The sequence below is a fragment of the Pagrus major genome, chromosome 9 (assembly GCF_040436345.1).
Source record: "Pagrus major chromosome 9, Pma_NU_1.0".
In the NCBI taxonomy this organism is placed as follows: domain Eukaryota; kingdom Metazoa; phylum Chordata; class Actinopteri; order Spariformes; family Sparidae; genus Pagrus; species Pagrus major.
This window is the reverse complement of record NC_133223.1, coordinates 34,429,061-34,449,554: the sequence shown is the minus strand read 5'-3', so window position 1 is coordinate 34,449,554 and position 20,494 is coordinate 34,429,061. Positions and strand designations below refer to the sequence as shown.

General features: G+C 43.6%; 1 protein-coding gene across 1 annotated transcript in view; it reads left to right on the top strand.

Moving 5' to 3' along the window:
* Window positions 1–20,494, top strand: part of ttn.1 (titin, tandem duplicate 1) — a 177,799-nt gene that overhangs the window by 94,283 nt on the left and 63,022 nt on the right. Inside the window, exons 79-119 of the mRNA XM_073473207.1 lie at window positions 67–254; window positions 486–600; window positions 1,267–1,554; window positions 1,746–1,897; window positions 2,155–2,302; window positions 2,464–2,641; window positions 2,796–2,917; window positions 3,191–3,478; window positions 3,576–3,872; window positions 3,979–4,165; window positions 4,289–4,404; window positions 5,976–6,275; window positions 6,847–7,146; window positions 7,546–7,651; window positions 7,865–8,061; window positions 8,153–8,461; window positions 8,548–8,826; window positions 9,136–9,435; window positions 9,702–10,004; window positions 10,100–10,296; window positions 10,408–10,591; window positions 10,681–10,983; window positions 11,212–11,511; window positions 12,350–12,468; window positions 12,580–12,757; window positions 12,902–13,186; window positions 13,579–13,872; window positions 14,015–14,314; window positions 14,407–14,588; window positions 14,794–14,923; window positions 15,068–15,258; window positions 15,672–16,101; window positions 16,215–16,520; window positions 16,637–16,818; window positions 17,094–17,223; window positions 17,320–17,471; window positions 17,579–17,726; window positions 18,426–18,591; window positions 19,143–19,294; window positions 19,457–19,753; window positions 20,017–20,316. Of these exons, the coding sequence (XP_073329308.1) occupies window positions 67–254; window positions 486–600; window positions 1,267–1,554; window positions 1,746–1,897; window positions 2,155–2,302; window positions 2,464–2,641; window positions 2,796–2,917; window positions 3,191–3,478; window positions 3,576–3,872; window positions 3,979–4,165; window positions 4,289–4,404; window positions 5,976–6,275; window positions 6,847–7,146; window positions 7,546–7,651; window positions 7,865–8,061; window positions 8,153–8,461; window positions 8,548–8,826; window positions 9,136–9,435; window positions 9,702–10,004; window positions 10,100–10,296; window positions 10,408–10,591; window positions 10,681–10,983; window positions 11,212–11,511; window positions 12,350–12,468; window positions 12,580–12,757; window positions 12,902–13,186; window positions 13,579–13,872; window positions 14,015–14,314; window positions 14,407–14,588; window positions 14,794–14,923; window positions 15,068–15,258; window positions 15,672–16,101; window positions 16,215–16,520; window positions 16,637–16,818; window positions 17,094–17,223; window positions 17,320–17,471; window positions 17,579–17,726; window positions 18,426–18,591; window positions 19,143–19,294; window positions 19,457–19,753; window positions 20,017–20,316 (9,099 nt within the window). The remainder of the gene's footprint in view (window positions 1–66; window positions 255–485; window positions 601–1,266; window positions 1,555–1,745; window positions 1,898–2,154; window positions 2,303–2,463; window positions 2,642–2,795; window positions 2,918–3,190; window positions 3,479–3,575; window positions 3,873–3,978; window positions 4,166–4,288; window positions 4,405–5,975; window positions 6,276–6,846; window positions 7,147–7,545; window positions 7,652–7,864; window positions 8,062–8,152; window positions 8,462–8,547; window positions 8,827–9,135; window positions 9,436–9,701; window positions 10,005–10,099; window positions 10,297–10,407; window positions 10,592–10,680; window positions 10,984–11,211; window positions 11,512–12,349; window positions 12,469–12,579; window positions 12,758–12,901; window positions 13,187–13,578; window positions 13,873–14,014; window positions 14,315–14,406; window positions 14,589–14,793; window positions 14,924–15,067; window positions 15,259–15,671; window positions 16,102–16,214; window positions 16,521–16,636; window positions 16,819–17,093; window positions 17,224–17,319; window positions 17,472–17,578; window positions 17,727–18,425; window positions 18,592–19,142; window positions 19,295–19,456; window positions 19,754–20,016; window positions 20,317–20,494) is intronic.

Genomic DNA, 20,494 nt, shown 5'->3' with positions numbered 1-20,494 from the left:
TTACAGGCATGAGATGACACAAACATCCAATCTAATTTCATTGTTCCACTTCTGCTGTGTCTGCAGAGAGGCCAAGCCGACCTCTGAATCTGAACTACTGCGACCAAATCAAGACGGCAGTCACATTGACTTGGGAGACACCAACCAGCAACGGTGGCAGTATGATCACCGGCTACATCATCGAGAAATGTGACGAGGGCACCGAAAAGTGGCTCCGCTGCAATGCCAGACTGTGTCCTGACCTCTCCTACAGAGTAATGAGATTACTGCATAGTTTAACCTGTTCCTAAATTAATTTTTATTGTCTTATTATTACATGTTTTATATACTTGTTTGTAAGAACAACAATTTAGAAAAACAGAAAGACATTTTCCATGTTTGTCTGTTTTATGAAGCAGTTTTTCCTGTTTTTCTCTTACAGCTGTGAGTGTTCACTTGTTGATCAGAGATGACCGTTGTGTTTATTGTTTTGTTGTTCTCTTTAGGTGTCTGGTCTGAAACCAGGTCAGAAGTACCTCTACAGAGTTTCTGCTGAGAATGCCGCCGGTGTCTCTGATCCGGCTGAGCAAGTCGGACCACTACTAGCCGACGATCCTCACGGTATGAAATAAATGGAGTAGAATCAAGACAATTTTAGACTTTTAGACTTTAGTCTGTTGAATCAGTAGAATTTTATTTTAAATTCCATTTAAGACCCTGAAGATATTCAAAGATTATCTTGGAATTTGAGTAAACGGACACAAGAAATCTATAATATTTACAAATGATGATGCAGCCATAAACAGAGAATCAGTGAAGTCTTGGTTTGATTATGGTATTAAAATTGTGATTGTTTGCAAAAACCAACAATAATCTTAATGTTGTTCACTATAAAAGAACTAAACTTGGGTCCATAATGTCTTAACAATAATAGGATCTACATTATATTGCATTACATTGTGAGGAATAGTTTTTTTTTGGTATTAAAATCTAATAAATGAATATTTACAGGGATTAACATACAGTTCAACTGTACATAAACTCAACTACATCCTAAGTAAAAGAACGTTTTCTCATTTTCCTGTAATTAAAATGACATAATTCTTCCCAGGAAACTTTCTAGGAAATTATTCAAAAATTGACGGACCTGTGCATTACCCTTTTTTGTTTAAAACTAAAACTGGAATTCAGGAAGTCTCTGATTCCTGACTAAAGCACTGAAGCTATCCAGTAGATGGCAGTATGAAACTGACTTCTCTCTAAATAACAAACTTTCTCTCCTTGCAGTCGGCCCGACCTTGGACCTGAGTGCCTTCAGGAACGGCCTGGAGGTCATCGTCCCTCATCCTCTCACCATCAGAGTCCCCATCACCGGATACCCGACCCCTGTCGCCAAGTGGACCTTCGGAGAGAAGGAGCTGACAGCCACGGATGAGCGCGTCTCCATGGTGACAAAGCCCACGTACACTGAGCTGACGATCGTGCCGAGCGTCCGTCCAGACAAAGGCACCTACACCCTGCAGCTGGAGAACGACGTTTCTTCTGTCTCTGGAGAGATCGAAGTCAATGTCATCGGTAATTTCAAAATATACATTTCATAATAATATGAAGTGCAAGCAAAAGGAACATTTATTTATATTTATGATGCTTTCAGTTGAGTGAAAATCAGACTTGATATGGCTTTTGTCAACCAAATACATAAACTCTGATACACAGTTTAGGCAAGTTTTTTTCTAATTTATTATTTGGTACCTTTATTTTCCCAGCATGCCCCAGTGCTCCTAAGGACTTCAAGGTTGCTGAGGTAACCCGACGCCACGTCCACCTGATGTGGGAGGCTCCGGAGCACGATGGAGGAAGTCCAGTCACCCACTACCAGATCGAGAAGAGAGAAGTGTCTCGCAAGACCTGGGCCAAGGTACATCTGAGTTTGTCATTAGTGGTAGTGCTGTCAAAGAATCTACATGATTGAACCTTAACAGCTTCATCAGTAGGAGCCTTTTGAATGTCCAGCAGCAATCAAATTTTAGGTTAAAATACAGATAAACCCAAAATTTCTCTCCCACAGTGCAAAAGAACGTTGTGTTTATAGCAATGCTGGTTAGATAAGATGATCATTACAAATAAGTCTACTGTAGCTTTTGTTCCTCATCATTGCAATGATGCTTTTTCCAGGTGGCTACTGGTGTCCTGGACCTGGAGCACACAGTCACAGATGTGATTGAAGGAAAGGAATATCTGTTCAGTGTCATCGCCTGCAACAAGTGTGGACTGGGCGAACCGGCATATATCGATGAGCCCGTCAATGTCTCCTCTCCTGCCAGTGAGTATTTCTGCTGAAGCTGAACTTTTACATCATGGCTAAAAACAAGGGCTTCCTTTTTTTTGTAGAAAATTAAGTTATGGAGATGTAAAGTTATCACCAGATCATATATTTTTACAAACATCAAAAAATCTCATCTATGTCTATCTGCATTCCCCCAGCTGTACCCGATCCCCCTGAGAACCTGAAGTGGCGCGATAAGAGCGGCAAGAGCATCTTCCTGTCCTGGGAGCCTCCGAAGTACGACGGCGGTGCCCCGATCAAAGGTTATGTGGTGGACAAGTGTCAGCGTGGTACCGATAAGTGGGAACCCTGTGGTGACCCTCTCCCTGAACTGAAGTAAGTTTGTCTCTGAAAATGATGTCTATGAATAGCTTCTACAAAAGCGTGTGTGTGTTTCCTTGTTTCACAGTTTTCTAGTGCCCATTTATGACTAGGTTCCTGTTCTACATTTTCGGTCAGTTGTGTATAATGTATTGCTCTGTGCTCACAGGTTCCAGGTGACCGGCCTGATCGAAGGTCAGTGGTACGCCTACAGAATCAGAGCTTTCAACCGATTGGGAGCTGGCCGACCATGCCGGGCTACCGATGAGATCCAGGCTGTCGACGCCAGAGGTAGGCCAGCTACCTTCAAATCCTTCTGAACTAGATTCTGAATTCAGAGCAGGAACAGGAATAAGATTACATGTTATTCATGGGATCTGGTTAGGATTTACAAAAGCAACATAAATAAAATATCTCAGTTTACGACCTGTTTATGAAGAGTTGGTATTGAGGAATAGAATGAGATCAGGAGTAATCAGATTGGGAGTAAGAGCAATGGGAATTATAAGTAATTTTCTGAGCAGGATGTGGGTTTTTTCTCACTCTTTATAAAAATTCCAAAAGATCCTCCAGAGATCCAGTTGGATGTGAAGCTGCTGGCCGGTCTGACGGCCAGGGCTGGAACCAAGATCGAGCTTCCTGCTGATGTCAAAGGAAAGCCTGATCCTCGAGTGAAGTGGACAAAGGCCGACCTGGTCCTACGGGCTGATGACCGCATCACCATTGACACCCAGCCGGGACACTCCAAGCTGACCATTGGCAAGACTACCAGAGGAGACACCGCCACCTACATCATCGAGGCGGTCAACACCTGTGGACGCGCCACCGCCACCATTGATGTCAACATTCTTGGTACTGATGCTGTAATGAAATAAACCAGAGGAGATGTTGTAAAATAAATCATAACACTAAACTGAGAGATTGTCATCATCCTTCTCCTCCTCTTTAGATAAACCTGGCCCTCCAGCTGCCTTCGACATCTCCGAGATCACCAACGAGTCGTGTGTCATGGCGTGGAACCCTCCCAGGGACGATGGCGGCTCGCCCATCACTAACTACATTGTGGAGAGTCGGCAGACGGACAAAGAGGAGTGGGTAAAGCTGTCAGCCACAGTGAAACACACAACTTTCAAGGCCTGCAAGCTCACAGCTCTGAAGGAGTACATCTTCAGGATCAGCGCTGAGAACCAGTACGGCATCGGCGAGCCTGCAGAGCATGCGCCAATCATCGCAAAGTATTCCTTTGGTAGGTTTTTTTATTCTATGATTTATCTAACAAAAATGCTCATTTTTAAAGACTTGATGTATGATAGTATCAGATGATCAATCACATCACTCTCCGTCTGTTTCAGATCCTCCTGGTCCTCCAACCAGAGTCACTCCCTCAGACATCGCAAAGGATGCCGTGACTCTGACATGGTTCGAGCCAGATGAGGATGGCGGCAGTCCCATCACTGGATACTGGGTCGAGAAGTTTGATCCAGAGAGCGACAAGTGGATCAGATGCAACAAACTGCCTATTAAGGACACAACCTTCAGGTAAATAAACTGCCAGATTACAGGAATCATGATTAAAGTTCATCAGCCAACAAAGTGAAAGATGTTTATGTGGAGAGAAAAGATGGAGAATATTTTTATGACCCTTATTTCATGTGGCTGCAGGGTGAAGGGACTCCCCACCAAGAAGAAGTACCGCTTCCGTGTTCTGGCTGAGAACCTGGCTGGACCTGGAAAACCAAGTGCAGAAACCGATCCCGTCCTAATCAAAGATCCAATTGGTATGTCACATGTCAACCAGTCGAAAACGAATAAAACAATGTGTTTTACATTTTTAAGGATTGTTGCATCAAAATCACAATTTAATTAATTATTTAATTAATATTTAATTATTTATGCTCCATGGTCTAATTCTGGTATCCGCATTCTATCTCATGTTATAGATGGCAGAGGACTAAGGTCTTATGAGGATCTTAAGAGCACATATAATTTACCCAGATCATCTTTTTACTTTTATCTACAATTGAGGAATGCTATCTTAGCTCATGGAGTTCCATGTAATGTTTCTCTTTCTGAACATCCCCTTCTTAAGCTTTTAGGCATTAAATCTAAATCCAGAGGTCTGGTATCCACTCTTTACCAAAAAATGCAGGAAGCTAAAAGTCATACACTGGGGGTGACCGAAGGATGGAATGTTGACTTGAAGGAATATAACCAAGTTATTGACTGGAAGAGAGTATGGGGAACAATCAAGTTTCGTCACAGAACTTCAATCATCAAATTTATTCATAGATTCTATCTCATCCCCCGGAAACGTTGTCAACTTCACTTCTGCTCCACTCCCATCTGCCCCTTGTGTAATCGTAGACAAATAGGAACTTATTTTCATATGATGTGGCAATGTCCGGACGTGGAGCTTTTTTGGTGTCAAGTAACATCCCTGATGGGAGATATAATGGGGGTCAGTATCCCGTGTAACCCAACTGTTTTGCTATTGAATGATGACTCTCAATTACTGCTTGAGTTCACTCAGAGAAGACTACTGTTTTTAGGCCTGACAGCAGCAAAAAAAATGCTAATACAGAGGTGGAAAACGCCACACGCACTCAATATTTCTCAATGGACTGCCCTTTTTTATGACATTATTTCTCTAGAACTCTCTATTGCTCAATCGAATGGGGCTATAGCAAGCAATATTGAGGTCCTGTCTAGGGCAATTGAGAAGGTTAGACTTAAGCTACATAGATGAAACAGGTTGGTCAATAAGGTTCAATCTCCCATATATGTATGAAGATATAAATATTTAGGTAATTCCTTGCATATGGATTGGTGTGAATGGATGTGTACCTGTATTTAGTATGTAGGTGTGTAAGCACACCTATTTGGGAAGATACCACTAGCAGTGTGAACTGATGGGATCACCTTTGTCTCATTATCATTATTTTCTTTTACCTGCGCAGGCTTTTGTTATTTATTATTTATTTATTATTTAGAGGAGAGGGAGGGAGGGATACAATTCTCCTGTTATTAATTAATCAAATTACTTGCTATGTATTTCCTTTTTTATGTTCAGATATGACTGAATCCAGCAAGGGGAGGGGAAGGGAGTAACAAAGGGCGGGACAATAGCTCACATTTTTACTATATTTTTTTCTTCTTTTCTCTTTTCTACACTGCCCGCAATATGCTCACGAGATGTATGGTTGTATATGTTTGTGAATTATGTGGCTGTGTATACGATTTAATGTGGGTATATTGATAAAAAAAAGAAAGAAAATGAAATAATAAAAACTTGATCACAAAAAAAAAGAAATCACAATTTAATTATTTATAATTCCACACTGTTCTTCAGATCCTCCATGGGCTCCTGGTAAACCCGTCATCAGGGACATTGCCAAGACCTCAGCCCTGCTGGCATGGACCAGACCGGAGCATGACGGCGGCGCAAAGATTGAAGGCTACATCATCGAGTTCCAGAAAACAGGAAGTGAGGAATGGATCCGCATTGCAGAGGATATTCCTCAGACAGAGCACCAGCTGCAGGGCCTGATGGAGAAGCAGGAGTACTCGTTCCGCGTCAAGGCCGTCAACAAAGCCGGCGAAAGTGAACCCAGTGATCCCAGCGACCCCGTGGTCTGCAAGGAGAGGCTTTGTAAGTCCAACTTTGGGGTAGTAGGAGGGTTGTGTCTGAGAGTATTACAGTCTTTTCAAAATTCCAAAATATCCTCGCTCAGGTCTTGTTTTTATTATTATAACCATGTGTCCTGAGTTTATCCACTAGGGCTTTAAAATGGGTTTTGAAAGTCCAACATTCTGATAAGTTTTACTTAGAGCAACTTTTGCTCTATTTTTCTTCACTATTTTCTGGTTAGTACAGTCCATTTGTTAAAAAACCTCTTTCTCTAATAGCATTGACATTTTAGGAAGGAAAATGTACCATTCCTGCAGTGAGACCACTTAATAAACCTCTCTGTTATTACTCAATAAGACAATCTAGATACAGAAAGTCAGGCTTTTTAAAGAACAGTTCTGAAGGTCCTGAATAACGTTTGGCCACACTGGATGGAGGTCTTTTGGATTATTTCCCTTTCTTCTACCAGGGATACAAATATTCCTTTGGTGAAGGAATATTTAATGAAGTAAATATTAAAAATGAAGTTATCCAAAATCAGACTAATGCTGCCTCCTTTTCATTCACCTTTACCTTGTTTTTCTTTCGACAGACCCTCCATCCGCTCCTCAGTGGCTGGAGGTGGCCAACATCACCAAGACCAACGCCGACCTGAAGTGGCAGGCTCCCAGCAGCGACGGAGGCTCGCCCATCACAAACTACGTGGTGGAGAAGAGAGATGTGAGGCGTAAGGCCTGGCAGGCTGTTGACACCACTGTCAAGGAGCTGAAGTACACAGTATCTCCTCTCAACGAAGGATCGCTGTACGTGTTCCGTGTTGCTGCAGAAAACGCCGTAGGAATGGGTGAATTCTGCGAGCTGGAGGACGCCGTGCTCGCCAAAGACACATTCAGTAAGTTCTCAACAGTAATCATGGGTTTTCATCTGTCTTTATATAGTCAGTGTAATTTTTTCCTTGTAATTCACAAGTTATAACTTGAGCAATTGTTTTAGCTTAAACAGAACTGACAGGTCAAGTTTTTTGTTTAATTTTTTTGTTTAAAACATTTTTAGCTTCACACCAACTCTTCATATTGTTGTATGAATGAACACTGCAGCCTTACAGGCAGTGGTTACAACCTTTTCCAAGCAGATATCAATTTTTAAGCCCAAATATAAGTCAGGCCAACTGGATAGTAGCAGGAATTTAGAGTTTTAGTGTTATTAATTCTGCATTTTAAGTCTCAGAGGATGTCTTCAAAGGAAATAAGCTGTCTTGCATGGACGTTAATGTTTGTCATTCTCTCTGTAGCAACTCCTGGACCTCCTTATGCCCTAACGGTGGTGGAGGTCACCAAGAGACATGTGGAGCTGAAATGGGAACCCCCCAAGAGTCACGGTGGAAGACCCATAATCAAGTAAGACTAGAGATTGCGATAAAACTAGCTTGGATTGCTATAAGACAATGTGCGTTAAGCAAAATATGCTTAATAGAGATATTCTGGGTAAAAGGGCCATGAAGCAACAGCTAACAACTCTCTAAACATAGTCCTTGTTTGTCTTTATACCTTTTGTGACGCCAAATACAGTTGAAGAACTATTTAACATGACAATTACTTTTTACTTCCCAGGTATGTGATTGAGAAGAAAGAGAAGCTGGGAACTCGCTGGCTGAAGTGTTGCAAGACTCCAGACAAACAGACTCAGTTCAAGGTGACGGATGTGGACGAAGGCACTGAGGTGCAGTTCCAAGTCAGAGCCGAGAACGAGGCCGGAGTCGGAGACCCAAGCGAACCCACTGAGATTCTCACCATCGAGGATCCAACCAGTGAGTTATTCTGTTTATATAATTTTAAAAAATGTGTAATTTGTAGGAAAACATTTCAGACATAAACTCACACATCCTCCTCTTTCTTCAGGCGCTCCATCTCCTCCTCTGGAAGTCGCCATCCTCGACGCCAGCAGGGAGCACATCAACGTCACCTGGAAGCCTCCAGCCAAAGACGGCGGCTGCCCCATCACCGGGTATCATGTGGAGGTGGCTGAAGCCCGTCCTGAGCTGAAGTGGCTCAGGGTCAACAACAGGCCCATCAAGGAGCTCAAGTTCAAGATTGATGACGGAATCAAACCAGAGAAGAAGTACGTCATCAGGGTCCGTGCCATCAACTCTGTTGGTGTGAGCGATCCCTCTGAGATCTCTGACAAAGTCTTCACCAAGGATCCCGACTGTAAGCATTGACGGAATTAAAATTTTAAAAGAAGAAAAATCAAAACACTGATAATTTAAATAATAATCCTGTCCTCTGGTCCCAAGGTGCACCAACCATGGATTTGGAGGCACAGGACGTGGTCGTGATTGAGGGTGAGAAGCTGCACCTGAACATCCCCTACAGAGCAATCCCGACACCTAAGATGGTCTGGCAGAAGGACGCAATCGAGTGCAAGGCTGATGATCGCCTCTCCATGACAGTGGAAATGAACAGCGCTCACCTGGAGCTGCTCAAGTGCACACGGGCCGACGCCGGAGCCTATGCCATCACCCTGGAGAACAGCCTTGGAACCGCGACGGGCACCGTCAACGTCAAAGTCATCGGTAGGATGTCCTCCATAAAACTGTACCTGAGATATATAACACTGTGCTGTGTTATATGTTGTTAAACTCATGTAGTCCAGTAATGATGTCCTTTTGTAAACCACTCCAAAAGTTGTTTTTTACCGAGGGTTTCCCACCAGCGATTGTCAAGGGAGTAGTCTCATTTAGTGAAATTTTTGCGCTGGTGGATGTCATTACCTCAGTACTCAATACAAACCTGCCAGCAGTCCTATTAACACCATTTCTGGATGTATTTCACCAGAAAGAGACAAGCAGCAGCCATCTTCTGACATTTTTGCTTCCCTGTAGGACTCCCCGGTCAGTGTAAAGACATCACCTCCAGTGACATCACCAAGAACTCCTGCAAGATCAGCTGGGAAGCCCCAGAGGACGACGGTGGCACCCCGGTTGTCAGTTACACCCTGGAGCGCCGCGAAGCCTCCAAGAAGACCTACATGCCTGTCATGTCTGGAGAGAACGTCCTGACCCACACTGTCAAAGACCTCTACATCAACTGCGAGTACTACTTCAGAGTGAAGGCCATCAACAAGGTCGGAGCTGGACAATATCTGGAGCTACGCAACCCCGTCCTCACAGAGGAAGTCAAACGTAAGTCATGTTTTTGGCTCAGTAACATCAGAGAGGATTTAACTGTTTTGTAAATGTGATCATGTTAGCATACTGATATTAGCAAGTACAGCCTCACAGATTTGCTAGACTCAAGTTGTCTGTAAAATTGGGTTAATAGGAGTGAATAATCTTCTAAATGAACCTGACGCAACACAATTATCTGTAACTTTAATGTCTTGGAAACTGACTATACCACAAAATCTTGTCAATAAAATGAGATGAAACATGCTACATATACTCCACAGAGAAACCAGACCCACCGATCCAGGTGGAAGCCCATGATCCAACTTCCAAGTCCATCAAGGTCACCTGGAAGGCTCCGGACAATGATGGCGGCTGTCCCATCCAAGGCTACATTGTGGAGAAGATTGAAAAGGATGGCGACCGCTTTGAGAGGGTCACCCCGAGCCTGGTCCCCGGTTTCTCCTTTGTGGTAACAGGCCTGAAGGAGGACATGGAGTACCAGTTTAGGGTCAGAGCAGAGAATGCAGCCGGAGTCAGTGAGCCGTCCCGCAGCTCACAGCCCATCAAGGCTGCAGACCCCGTCGGTAAGAAAAACTACGAAAATTATATATTTACCAAAGTGTTTTTGAGCTTTAAACTTGAATTTGCCTAAATTTCATAAATCTACTTCCACTTTCAGATAAACCAAAGGTCACCCTCCACGCCCGTGTGCAGTCTGGTCTTTGCATTAAGAAGGGTGAGGAAATCCGCATTGATGCCTACATCTCAGGCTCTCCGTATCCCAAGGTCACCTGGATGAGGAACGACGAGGATGTCACCAAAGAGCCGGCCAAAAAGATCGTCCCTGTCATCAAGAAGAAGAAGACAAAAGCCAAGGTGTGTGACCTCTGAGGGTCCTGAATATTGTATATTGTGTTGAGTAATATCGTGTATTTCTATTCTCAATATTTTTAAGGAATTAATAACATTTTCCTTCATTACCTTCAGGTTCCTGAACCAGAGGAGGAGTTTGTGACTCCGCTGCGTGAGCGTCTGGGTCTGGATCAGACAAAGAAGGGTCAGTCTGCTGTGATGATCCGTGACGCCATCAGAGCCGACCATGGCAACTTCACCATCCAGGTGGAGAACACTCACGGCGTTGCCTCCGCCACCTGCTTCGTCAACGTCCTCGGTAAGACAAAAGTTTTTTGTTTTTTTCTTCTTTGAGTTTTCTTCCATCCTCCTGAGATTCAACGTTGACCTGACCTTGCTCTGTCACAGACAAACCTGGCGCTCCAATCAACTTCATCTTTGATGAGATCAGGGACACCTCGGTCATCTGTAACTGGGAGCCTCCCGAGGATGACGGTGGCAGTGAGATCCTAAATTACATCCTGGAGAAGAAGGACAACAAAAACGATGAGATCGGCTGGATCACCATCACCTCCACCCTGAAGGGCACCAGCTACCCCGTCACCAAACTCATTGAAGGGAAGGAGTACATCTTCAGAGTCACCGCCGAGAACAAGTTCGGCTGCGGGCCAGCCTGTATCTCTGAGCCACTGGTCGCCAAGAACCAGTTTGGTGAGCAGAGAGCTGAAAATTAACAGATATTATGACTAAGAACTATCTATCTGGCTAACTGAACAGGCAACATGTGTGCATTTAAAATACGTTGTGTCAGACTTTTTTATTCTTTTTGACTTTGGCAGCACCTGATGGTTGTATCAAGAATGACCCTATATCCTGTTCCCTCTTTACACTACTGTAAAATGAGAATTGTGTTAATCACCCTTTTTCCTCCCCCCTCAGATCCTCCTGATGCTCCCAACACCCCCAGAGTCCATGAGGTTACAGCGAGCAGCGCCCACATCTCCTGGCATGAACCGAAGGATAACGGCAGCCCGATCCTGGGCTACTGGATCGAGAGGAAGGAGGTGAACAGCAAACACTGGACCAGAGTCAACCGCGCCCTCCTCAACTCTCTGGAGGTAAAGGTCACCGGCCTGATGGAGGGACTCATCTACATCTTCAGAGTGTGTGCCGAGAACTTGGCTGGGCCTGGGCCCTTCAGCGAGCCAACCGACCGCACCATCGCCATGGACGCCATCTGTAAGTTCTTAATGGATGCTCAATCTTTGGGAATCTGTAATTTAGTCAGATCATTGTGATTTAAAAATGTTGGACTGCTGAAGTCATTTAGATCCAGATCAGTGATGGCTTACATTTTTTATGGCTTAGAGGAGGACAGAAATGACAATGTCGAATGTTTTTGCACATTTCAGCCCAGTAATTACAAAATACTTATTCCTGGTAGACTTTTTGCAGAGCATTTGATCAATTTTATTCTGGTTGCCTTCTTTCAGGGAACCCATTGGTTTCAATTTCAAGGGTTTCAACATTGTCCCTGATTGAAAAAGCAGGAATTCATATCAACATCTTCAATCTGTAATCATAGCATCCCCTAATGGCTGATCAATGAGATTATCCAAAATACGGAAATGCAGGTGTCAAATTTAATCAAATTAGTACTTTTCACAAATTTTGATGAAATGGTTTCTTCCATTTTTAACACAGTAATTACAAAGTAAAAACTGTCATGATGTAAACACAACTTCAAAGGACCAAACCAGTATTTCTGTATGTTTTAGCTGTTCATGCTGACGATTTCCCAAAGCATAGTGTCAAGACTTAAGTTGGATTTCTGTCCTTCTAGGCAGCTATTTATTTTTAATTCAATGTATTTGCTGTAGTTGGTTTTATAATGTAATGAAATTACTTAAAAGATGCCTGGGCCAAAGAAGACATCAAAGAATAAATTTAAGACATTTCCCAAAAAGCCAATTGGTGTGTGCTGCAGAACACAAACTTTTCATTCATGTGAATATAAAGAGCAATCAAACATCATTCTGTTGAGTTAATTCTTTCACTGACATTTCCTCCCACCCAGTGCCTCCTGGCCCCCCCACACCACGGATCGTGGACACTGGGAAGGACTCTATCATCGTGGCCTGGAAGCCTCCTCTGTACAATGGTGGAGGAGACATCCTGGGATACCATGTTGAGAAGGTACAGAAAATGAATACAGTACCAGACTCTTGGACGCAAAATTACTTGTTGGAAATCTTTTGAATTTTTGACCTGGAACTGTGATGTTAAAATCTTGATTTCTGATCACAGGTTTTGGTCGGAGAGAAAGAATGGACTCGCAGCACAGAGTTCAGGTGTAAAGAGCTGACATACACTGTGACCGGTCTGACCGAAGGAGCAGATTATTATGTCCGTGTCATCGCAGTCAATGACGCCGGTCCTGGAGCTCCTGGTGTGACTGAACCTGTCCAGGTCATAGAGCCTCAAGGTACAGATGGTTTTATTATTGACAGGGAAGAACAAGACATTATTTTTATTTGGGATGCTTTTAGCATTAAGAAAAGACAGTCTCTCAGTTGTTTTGCCTCGAAAAACACCTCCTCATAATTTAATTTATGTCCGTGTCGTTCAGAAACTCCAAATGTGGAATTTGATTCCTCCGTGAAGAACGGTGTCATCATCAAGGCTGGTGAGCCACTGAAGCTTCCCGCCGTGGTGACTGGCAGACCCCAACCTGAAGTCAAATGGGTCAAAGATGAAGCTGAAATTGACAAGGAACGTATGATTGTGGAGACAGAGGGCAAGAACAGCACTCTGTTTATCAAGAAGGCTGTGAGGGCGGATCATGGAAAGTACCAGATCTCCGGCACAAACAGCAGTGGCACCAAGACCGCTGAGACCAGAGTGGACGTTATGGGTCAGTGTTGAATGAATACACAAAAGCATCAAGGTTTCCTATCAAAAGTCCATTAGATCACATACATACAATGTCTGAAGTTATTGGTAACTGCTCATGTTTCTGAAGAAAAATTCTCATTCTTGATGTCTGTTTTTAAAACTTTAGAATCTTGAACATTTTTGTTCTGAAAAATGAGAGAAAATGTTGAAGAATTCTCTTTTGGCTTCCGGTCTTAAAACCACTTATAATGTGCTGAAAAAAATTACACAAATTACTTTCCTGAACCTTATAGTACTGAGTTTATAAAGATCTTAAATATAGACCTTATATGGCAAGAGATCCAAGGCACAACTAGGAAAAAATAGCCAAGACCCCATAGCTGACGTTTCTACTGGCCTGTGTTTCTGTAGACGTTCCCGGACCGGTGGTTGACCTGAAGACAGTGATGGTGACCAAGAAGAACATCACCATCACCTGGTCCGACCCTGTGGACAACGGTGGTAGTGACATCATCGGCTATGAGGTGCTGAGAAAGGATGCCAAGATGAAACTCTTCCGCCAGCCCGTCGAGACTGCCTCCTGCAAGTGCGACATCCAGGGCCTTCTGGTTGGTGAGGAGTATGACTTCAGGGTAATTGCCAGGAACAAGTACGGCGATGGAGCTCCAGCCGACCTGGGACCCATCCTGGCCGAAGATCCCAAAGGTAAATCCACCAAAATTCGACTGACATTTGACATCATATAAGTTTTCCAACAAAATATATCAAATACTACAGCATAGAATATTTGTAACTCCTCATAGTCACAATTGTTAAGTCTTGACTGAACTCTTCCACAATATTCCAGGTACTCCCTCTGCTCCCGAGAAGCTGCACTACACCGACAGATCCAAGACCACCATCACCCTTGCTTGGCAGCCACCTCGTACCGACGGTGGCAGCCCAATCAGAGGCTACTATGTGGAGAAGATGAGGTCCGACAGCAATGAGTTTGATGTGGCAAACCGCAAGATCTTCACCGAGTGTTGTGGAACCATCGAGAACCTGTCGGAGAACCAAGAGTACCAGTTTCGCGTCAAAGCCGTGAACGAGGTTGGGGATGGAGAGCCCTCCAAGCCCATCAATGCCAAGATCATGGATGATGAAAGTACGAAACTCACTTTTGTAAAAGAAACCTGATTTAGTGAGGCTGATCTGGCCAGGTAAGACTCTTGCAAAAACTTGTTTGTTTGTCCACAGTTCCTCCAATCATCACCATCCTGAAGTTCTTCAAGAGCAATGCCATCATCGTGAAGAAAGGCTCAGCCATCGACATCCCAGCAGAGGTGAAGGGACTTCCTCTGCCGACGCTTCAATGGATGAAGGACGATGTGGTGATCGAGAAACCTGATGAAGAGAAGATGACAATGGAGACTGAGGAGGTGAGAACTGTTTCATGTGATCATGGAATTTGCTCATTCTGTATGTCCAACATTTTGTTCCAGAGAATGATATCTCAACTACAGGCCAGATCCAGGTTAAAGTCTGTTTAGAGTTTCGATGTTTGTAAAGTACATTGAAACTGCCTTGTGTATGATATTGCGCTTTATAAATAAATTCATTTGTGTGTTGCCTTCACATCTTCAGGTGAACCGGACGACTATAAAGACTAAGATTGCCATCCCAGACACCATCAGACAGGACAAGGGCAACTACAAGCTGGTGGCTGAAAACTGCTACGGCAAAGCTCAGCATGTCATCCATGTCGAGATCCTTGGTAAGAACATCTCCAAATAACAAAATTTTGCAAGTTTAGTTTCCAGGTCAGGATTAGTTTCGATTGTTTTACTCTTTAAATGTTTAAAAGTTTTCATCATCTCTACATAATGAGCACTACATTAACCCAACCATGCATTTTCAGACCGCCCTCTTCCTCCAAGAAACGTCGTGGTCTCAGACATCAAGGCAGAATCGTGCTACCTGACCTGGGATGCCCCGGAGGACAATGGAGGCAGTGAGATCACCAATTACATCGTGGAGCGTAGAGACGCCAGCAAGAAGAAGTCCGACTTTGAAGTTCTGACCAATAACCTCATCGACAGGAGATTTGGGGTGAGTCAGGGCTTCTTTAATCCACTGGTGATTTAAAAAAATCAGATACTCAATTGTCACGCAAGAAGAGATATTCATCCCAACTTCCATAAAAGGTTGAACTCACTTTCAAAACGTGATAGACTAATAGCCTAATTTAAATAATGTTTTCTGTGAAAGAGTGGGAGAACATTGAACAACCCCAAATTCAGTTTCTATGATCTTTGATTGTGATCAAACTTAGTGTGAAACAAGGAACCATGTTCCAGAATAGTCTTTATTTTCCATGTAATTAGCAAAAAATGATCACAAAATAACAGATCCATAAAATAGAGCCTTAGAAAAAATGAATTAACATCTTCATAATTATGTGATTTCATCTTATGTTACACCATAAAAAAAGAATAATGAATGTCCCTGTTTTTCTCCTGCAGGTCTACAAACTGAACCTAAACGGTACCTACCAGTTCAGGATCAAAGCTGAGAACAAGTATGGCGTCAGTGATGGCTGCGATTCAGAGAAAGTCCAACTCAGGGATCCGTTTGGCCTCCCTGGCCCTCCACGTAACCCCAAAATTATTGCCGCCACAGCAACCACCATGACCCTGACCTGGGATCCGCCTCTTGACAACGGTGGCTCCACCATCCAGGGATACTGGCTAGAGAAGAGGGAGCGCGGCGCTGTGTACTGGGGTCGCGTCAACCGAGCTCCAGTCACTAAACCGGCAGTGAAGGGTCTACAGTACACTGTGTTGAGGCTCATCGAAGGAACTGAGTACCAGTTCAGGATCGCAGCCTGCAACGCTGCAGGTGTCGGACCACCCAGCGAGGCCTCTGAGTGCCGCTTCACCGTGGATCCATGCAGTGAGTGTTAAGCCTTTATTATTATGGTTTTCATTCTTAACTGAGCCCTTATGCAAAAAGTGAAATTAAAATATTTTACATTATAAAGACTGACCTCCCACCTCCTCTCTCAGACGTTCCCAGCCCACCTGGATCTCCTGAGGTTAAAGACAAGACCAAGAGCAGCATCACACTCACCTGGAGCCCCCCGGACAGAGATGGTGGAAGCCCCATCAAGGGTTACATCATCGAGGTCCATGAGGAGGGCTCTCCTGATTGGAGGAGGGTGAACCCTGCCGATAAGCTCCACCCATCCACTGAAATCACCGTCCCAGACCTGAAGGAGGGCAAGAAGTGCAAGTTCAGGATCTACGCTGTGAACGCAGCTGGCAACTCGGAGCCCGCCAAGACTGGCGACATCATAGTTCAGGACATCCTGAGTAAGAGCATCACAGCAGTTAGACTGCAGATCTACTCATAATACAGTTACTGCTACTGTTGATGGAAATATCTGCTGTCTGAAGGTTTTGTTTTTGTGTGTGTGTTTGCTCTCCAGTCGAGCCAACGGTGACTCTGGACGTCAGCGCTCACGACCTGCTGAACTGCAGAGCAGGAACAGTCATCAGGATTCCTGCCACTATCACTGGACGACCCGTTCCCAAAGTCACCTGGACCTTCGATGGAACCGCCGAGACTGAGAAGAAGAACGAACTGCACACACTTCCTGTTGACTCAGAGGTCAGACCACTCAGACTTTAACTGACTGTATATTAATGTAACTGATCATGTTTGCATCTCTGAGGCATGAAATTCCAATTACTGTACCAAGTAATTTGCTTTGTTGGACAAACACCTGAATTATATCTCGAAAAGTATCCAAACTGATCCTAAGGCATCTTCATAACTCCAACTGCCTGTGGAGAAAGTGTGAATGACAACATTTTTAGAACACGAATAAAAATTGACATCTATTAAAAAGTGAGTTCTGACATCGTGCTGGTATTTCCTTTCAGATCCACTCCACCGACACAACCTCAGAGGTCGTGATCCCAGAGGCCAAACTGAACCACAGCGGCCGATACATCATCAACGCAGAGAGTCCCGCCGGACACAAGGTGGTCAAAGTCAGAGTCAATGTGCTCGGTATGTAAAGATTCAAAAGATAGAAAAACAAAATTAAGATATCTTCTTCACCTGTGAGTCTTTTAGTCTTTAATTTCTTGGTTTGTGGATCTACAGACCTGCCTGGACCTCCAAGAGACTTTAAGGTCAGCGATGTGACAAGGGGAACCTGCCGACTTACCTGGAAATCTCCAGAGTGCGATGGAGGAGAAAGAGTGAAGAGCTACTTCATTGAGAAGAAGACGGTGGACGGCAAAGCTTGGACCAAGGTATGAATCCCACACCTGCTGCTAACTGTTAACTGTTCTAGCAGGATAAAACACTCTGAACAGTTATGTATTAGAAAATGCTCTAATGTAAAGTCCGACTCTTCCAGGTAAACCCGGCCTGTGCTGCTCAGTCTATGGTGGTTCCAGACCTCATCAATGGCCAGGAGTACCTGTTCCGCATCAAGGCTGAGAACCGCTTCGGTTTCGGCCCATTCGCTGAGACCATTGATGGAACCAAAGCCAGAGATCCAATCCGTACGTACACTCACTTTTATTATTTGTTTTACTGTTTTCTGCTGGTTTAAGCAGCTGTGGCCAGAGACATAAGATTTAATACAAAAACCTGCTTTGTGATAGGATAATTTATTTTATTGCCAATTTCTAAATAATATTCATATCTTTGTATATTTAGAATTGCGTGTTGCTGTACTGGCGTAGTTTTACTAACTTAACATTTCCAATACTAACTAAATTTTCTTGATAACACGTATGTACTTTTACTTCAGGACTTCTACTGATTAGTATTTTCTGACAGTGCTCTTGTACTTTTACTTATGTAAAAGAGCTTAATACATCTTTCATCACTGTACAGTGTAAATCACACTAAATCACACTTGTGTACAGAAATGTCTCAAGGTTCTGGGTTTGGACCACTTGTGTTTCTGTTCTGTATTAATGATGTTCAGTATATGCAGATGATACTGTCATAAATACACATCAACCCCGAATTTCAAAAAAAAATTCAGAGGTTTTACAGTGGTAAGGTGGTTGTTACCTGAAAAACTGCTGGTAAAACAATAACTTCAAATCAAAGTACTTGGCTTTATGGATAGACACTGATTTTATGTCATGAGGAGCTCATAAGGAACTTAGTTTCATGTGTTTTACGTAATATAATGACTTTGCTTCTTCTCAACAATAATTAGAATGTGATCTTATCTTTTGTTTCTGCAGATCCTCCTGATCCTCCCACGAGGTTGAAGATCCAGAGCGTGAGGAAGGGCACTGTGACTTTAACCTGGAAGGCTCCAAAGAACGACGGCGGTTCACCTGTCACCCACTACAGCGTGGATCTGCTCTGCTGGGACGCCAGTGGCACCAGGAAGGAGTCCTGGGCGAGGTAAACCATCACCTGAGACCCAACCTGGGAACCGAGTCAGGCCAGGTCCAACTTATATTCGGTCTAATCAGGTCAGGTGTCTTTGGGCCCGTTTGGGTCGACAGCATTTTGGACCAGATCTAATTATCCGGTTTTACTAATACCGTCCTAGCTGACAATCATCATGAATTTGATTACTAGACACTCTCTCAATAATTGGAACCACATTTGTACATCTGTTCACAAAAATATCTCTACATCCTAATATTTACAAGGTGTTGTTTCAAATTTCAAGTTTAAAATCATAAATCATTTTCTGTTGGACAGAGCTGTGTGCCTTTATATGAAGTTAGCCATTCTCTTTCAGTTTTTGTTTCATTTTTATCATTTTACCACGTTTTCCTGCAATTAAATTTCAGAAAAGTATACATATACAGTCTGTGGTTTGTACTCGAAAATGTGGTCCTCCCGACTCACAGTGTTTCTACTATTTGTTGTACTTGTGGTATTTGTTTTGTTGGTGGGTTGAATGTTGTCTGAAGCTTAACTGTCTGTCTTTCTGTGACTTTCAGGTGTAACAGGAGAGATGTGGACACCACCAGGTTCAAGGTGGAGGACCTGACCGAGGGAGATGAGTACGAGTTCAGAGTGATGGCTTACAATGCAGCCGGAGCCAGCCGACCTTCAACCACAGCGGGACCCATCGTCATCCAGGACCAGACCTGTGAGCCATTTTTGTCACAATCATTTAGATGCCATGAAGGTTTCAGATCAGTGTTTTTGATTTGTTAAACCTCTTCAGTGAATTTCAACCTCTGTTCTTCTCTAAAATGACAGAGCAATTCTGAGTCGAAGACAAATTTAATAATCTAATTTTCTGCTACAGGCACTCCGTCTATCGAGCTGGAGGAGTTCATGGAGGTCGAGCAGGGCTCCGACATCAGCATCGTGGCTAAGATCCGTGGCTGTCCGTTCCCCACGCTCACCTGGTATAAGGCTCCGCCCCACAAGTCTGACGACAAGGTGGAGGTTCAGTACGACGAGCACATCAACAAGATCGTGTCAGACGACAGCTGCACGCTGCTCATCCAGCAAGGCAAACGTCCCGATACTGGCCTCTACACTCTCGTTGCCTCCAACAGCCTCGGCAAGGCCTCCAAGGAGATGAGACTCAATGTGCTCGGTACGAACAATCAATTTATCGACAATGTCCTCACCCTATTATGTTTAAAGCATTTATAATTTATTAAAAAAGCTGATCTTCGCACTGAAGTTTCATTTATTATTTAATCAAAACTAAAGTACAACAAATTTGTTTTTTAAAACATGAACAAAACTGCCAATGAGAAAGAAAAAAAAGCTCCATAAACACAAGATCACTGTGATCTACAGGTATGATTAACCTTAATGATTTCTGTAGTCTAAACTTGTTTTTTGTTCTTTCAGGCCGGCCTGGTCCTCCCTCTGCTCCCATTAAGTTCGAGGAGATCGGAGCTGAGAGGATCACACTGTCCTGGCTGCCACCCAAGGATGATGGTGGCTCAAAAGTCACAAACTATGTCATCTGGAGGCGCGTGGCCAACAGGAAGTCCTGGGTCCCTGTCACCAACGAGCCCAAAGACCGGATCTGGACCGTGGAGAATCTGATGCAAGGACATGAATACGTGTTTCGCATCATGGCCCAGAATAAATACGGAGTTGGAGAGCCACTGGACAGCGAGCCCGAGGTTGCCCGCAACCTCTTCAGTGAGTCAAAGTTTAAAAAGGATTCTGATTGTCAGACTCAAACCAAAAAATAATATTAAATACTTAAGAAGTCTGTACACAGATCATATCCTCCTTTATCTGACTGTGATGATACTTATTAAACAGTAAACTGCAGTTGTGCAGACAAATATTTGAATCCTCTAACCTTCAATCTTTA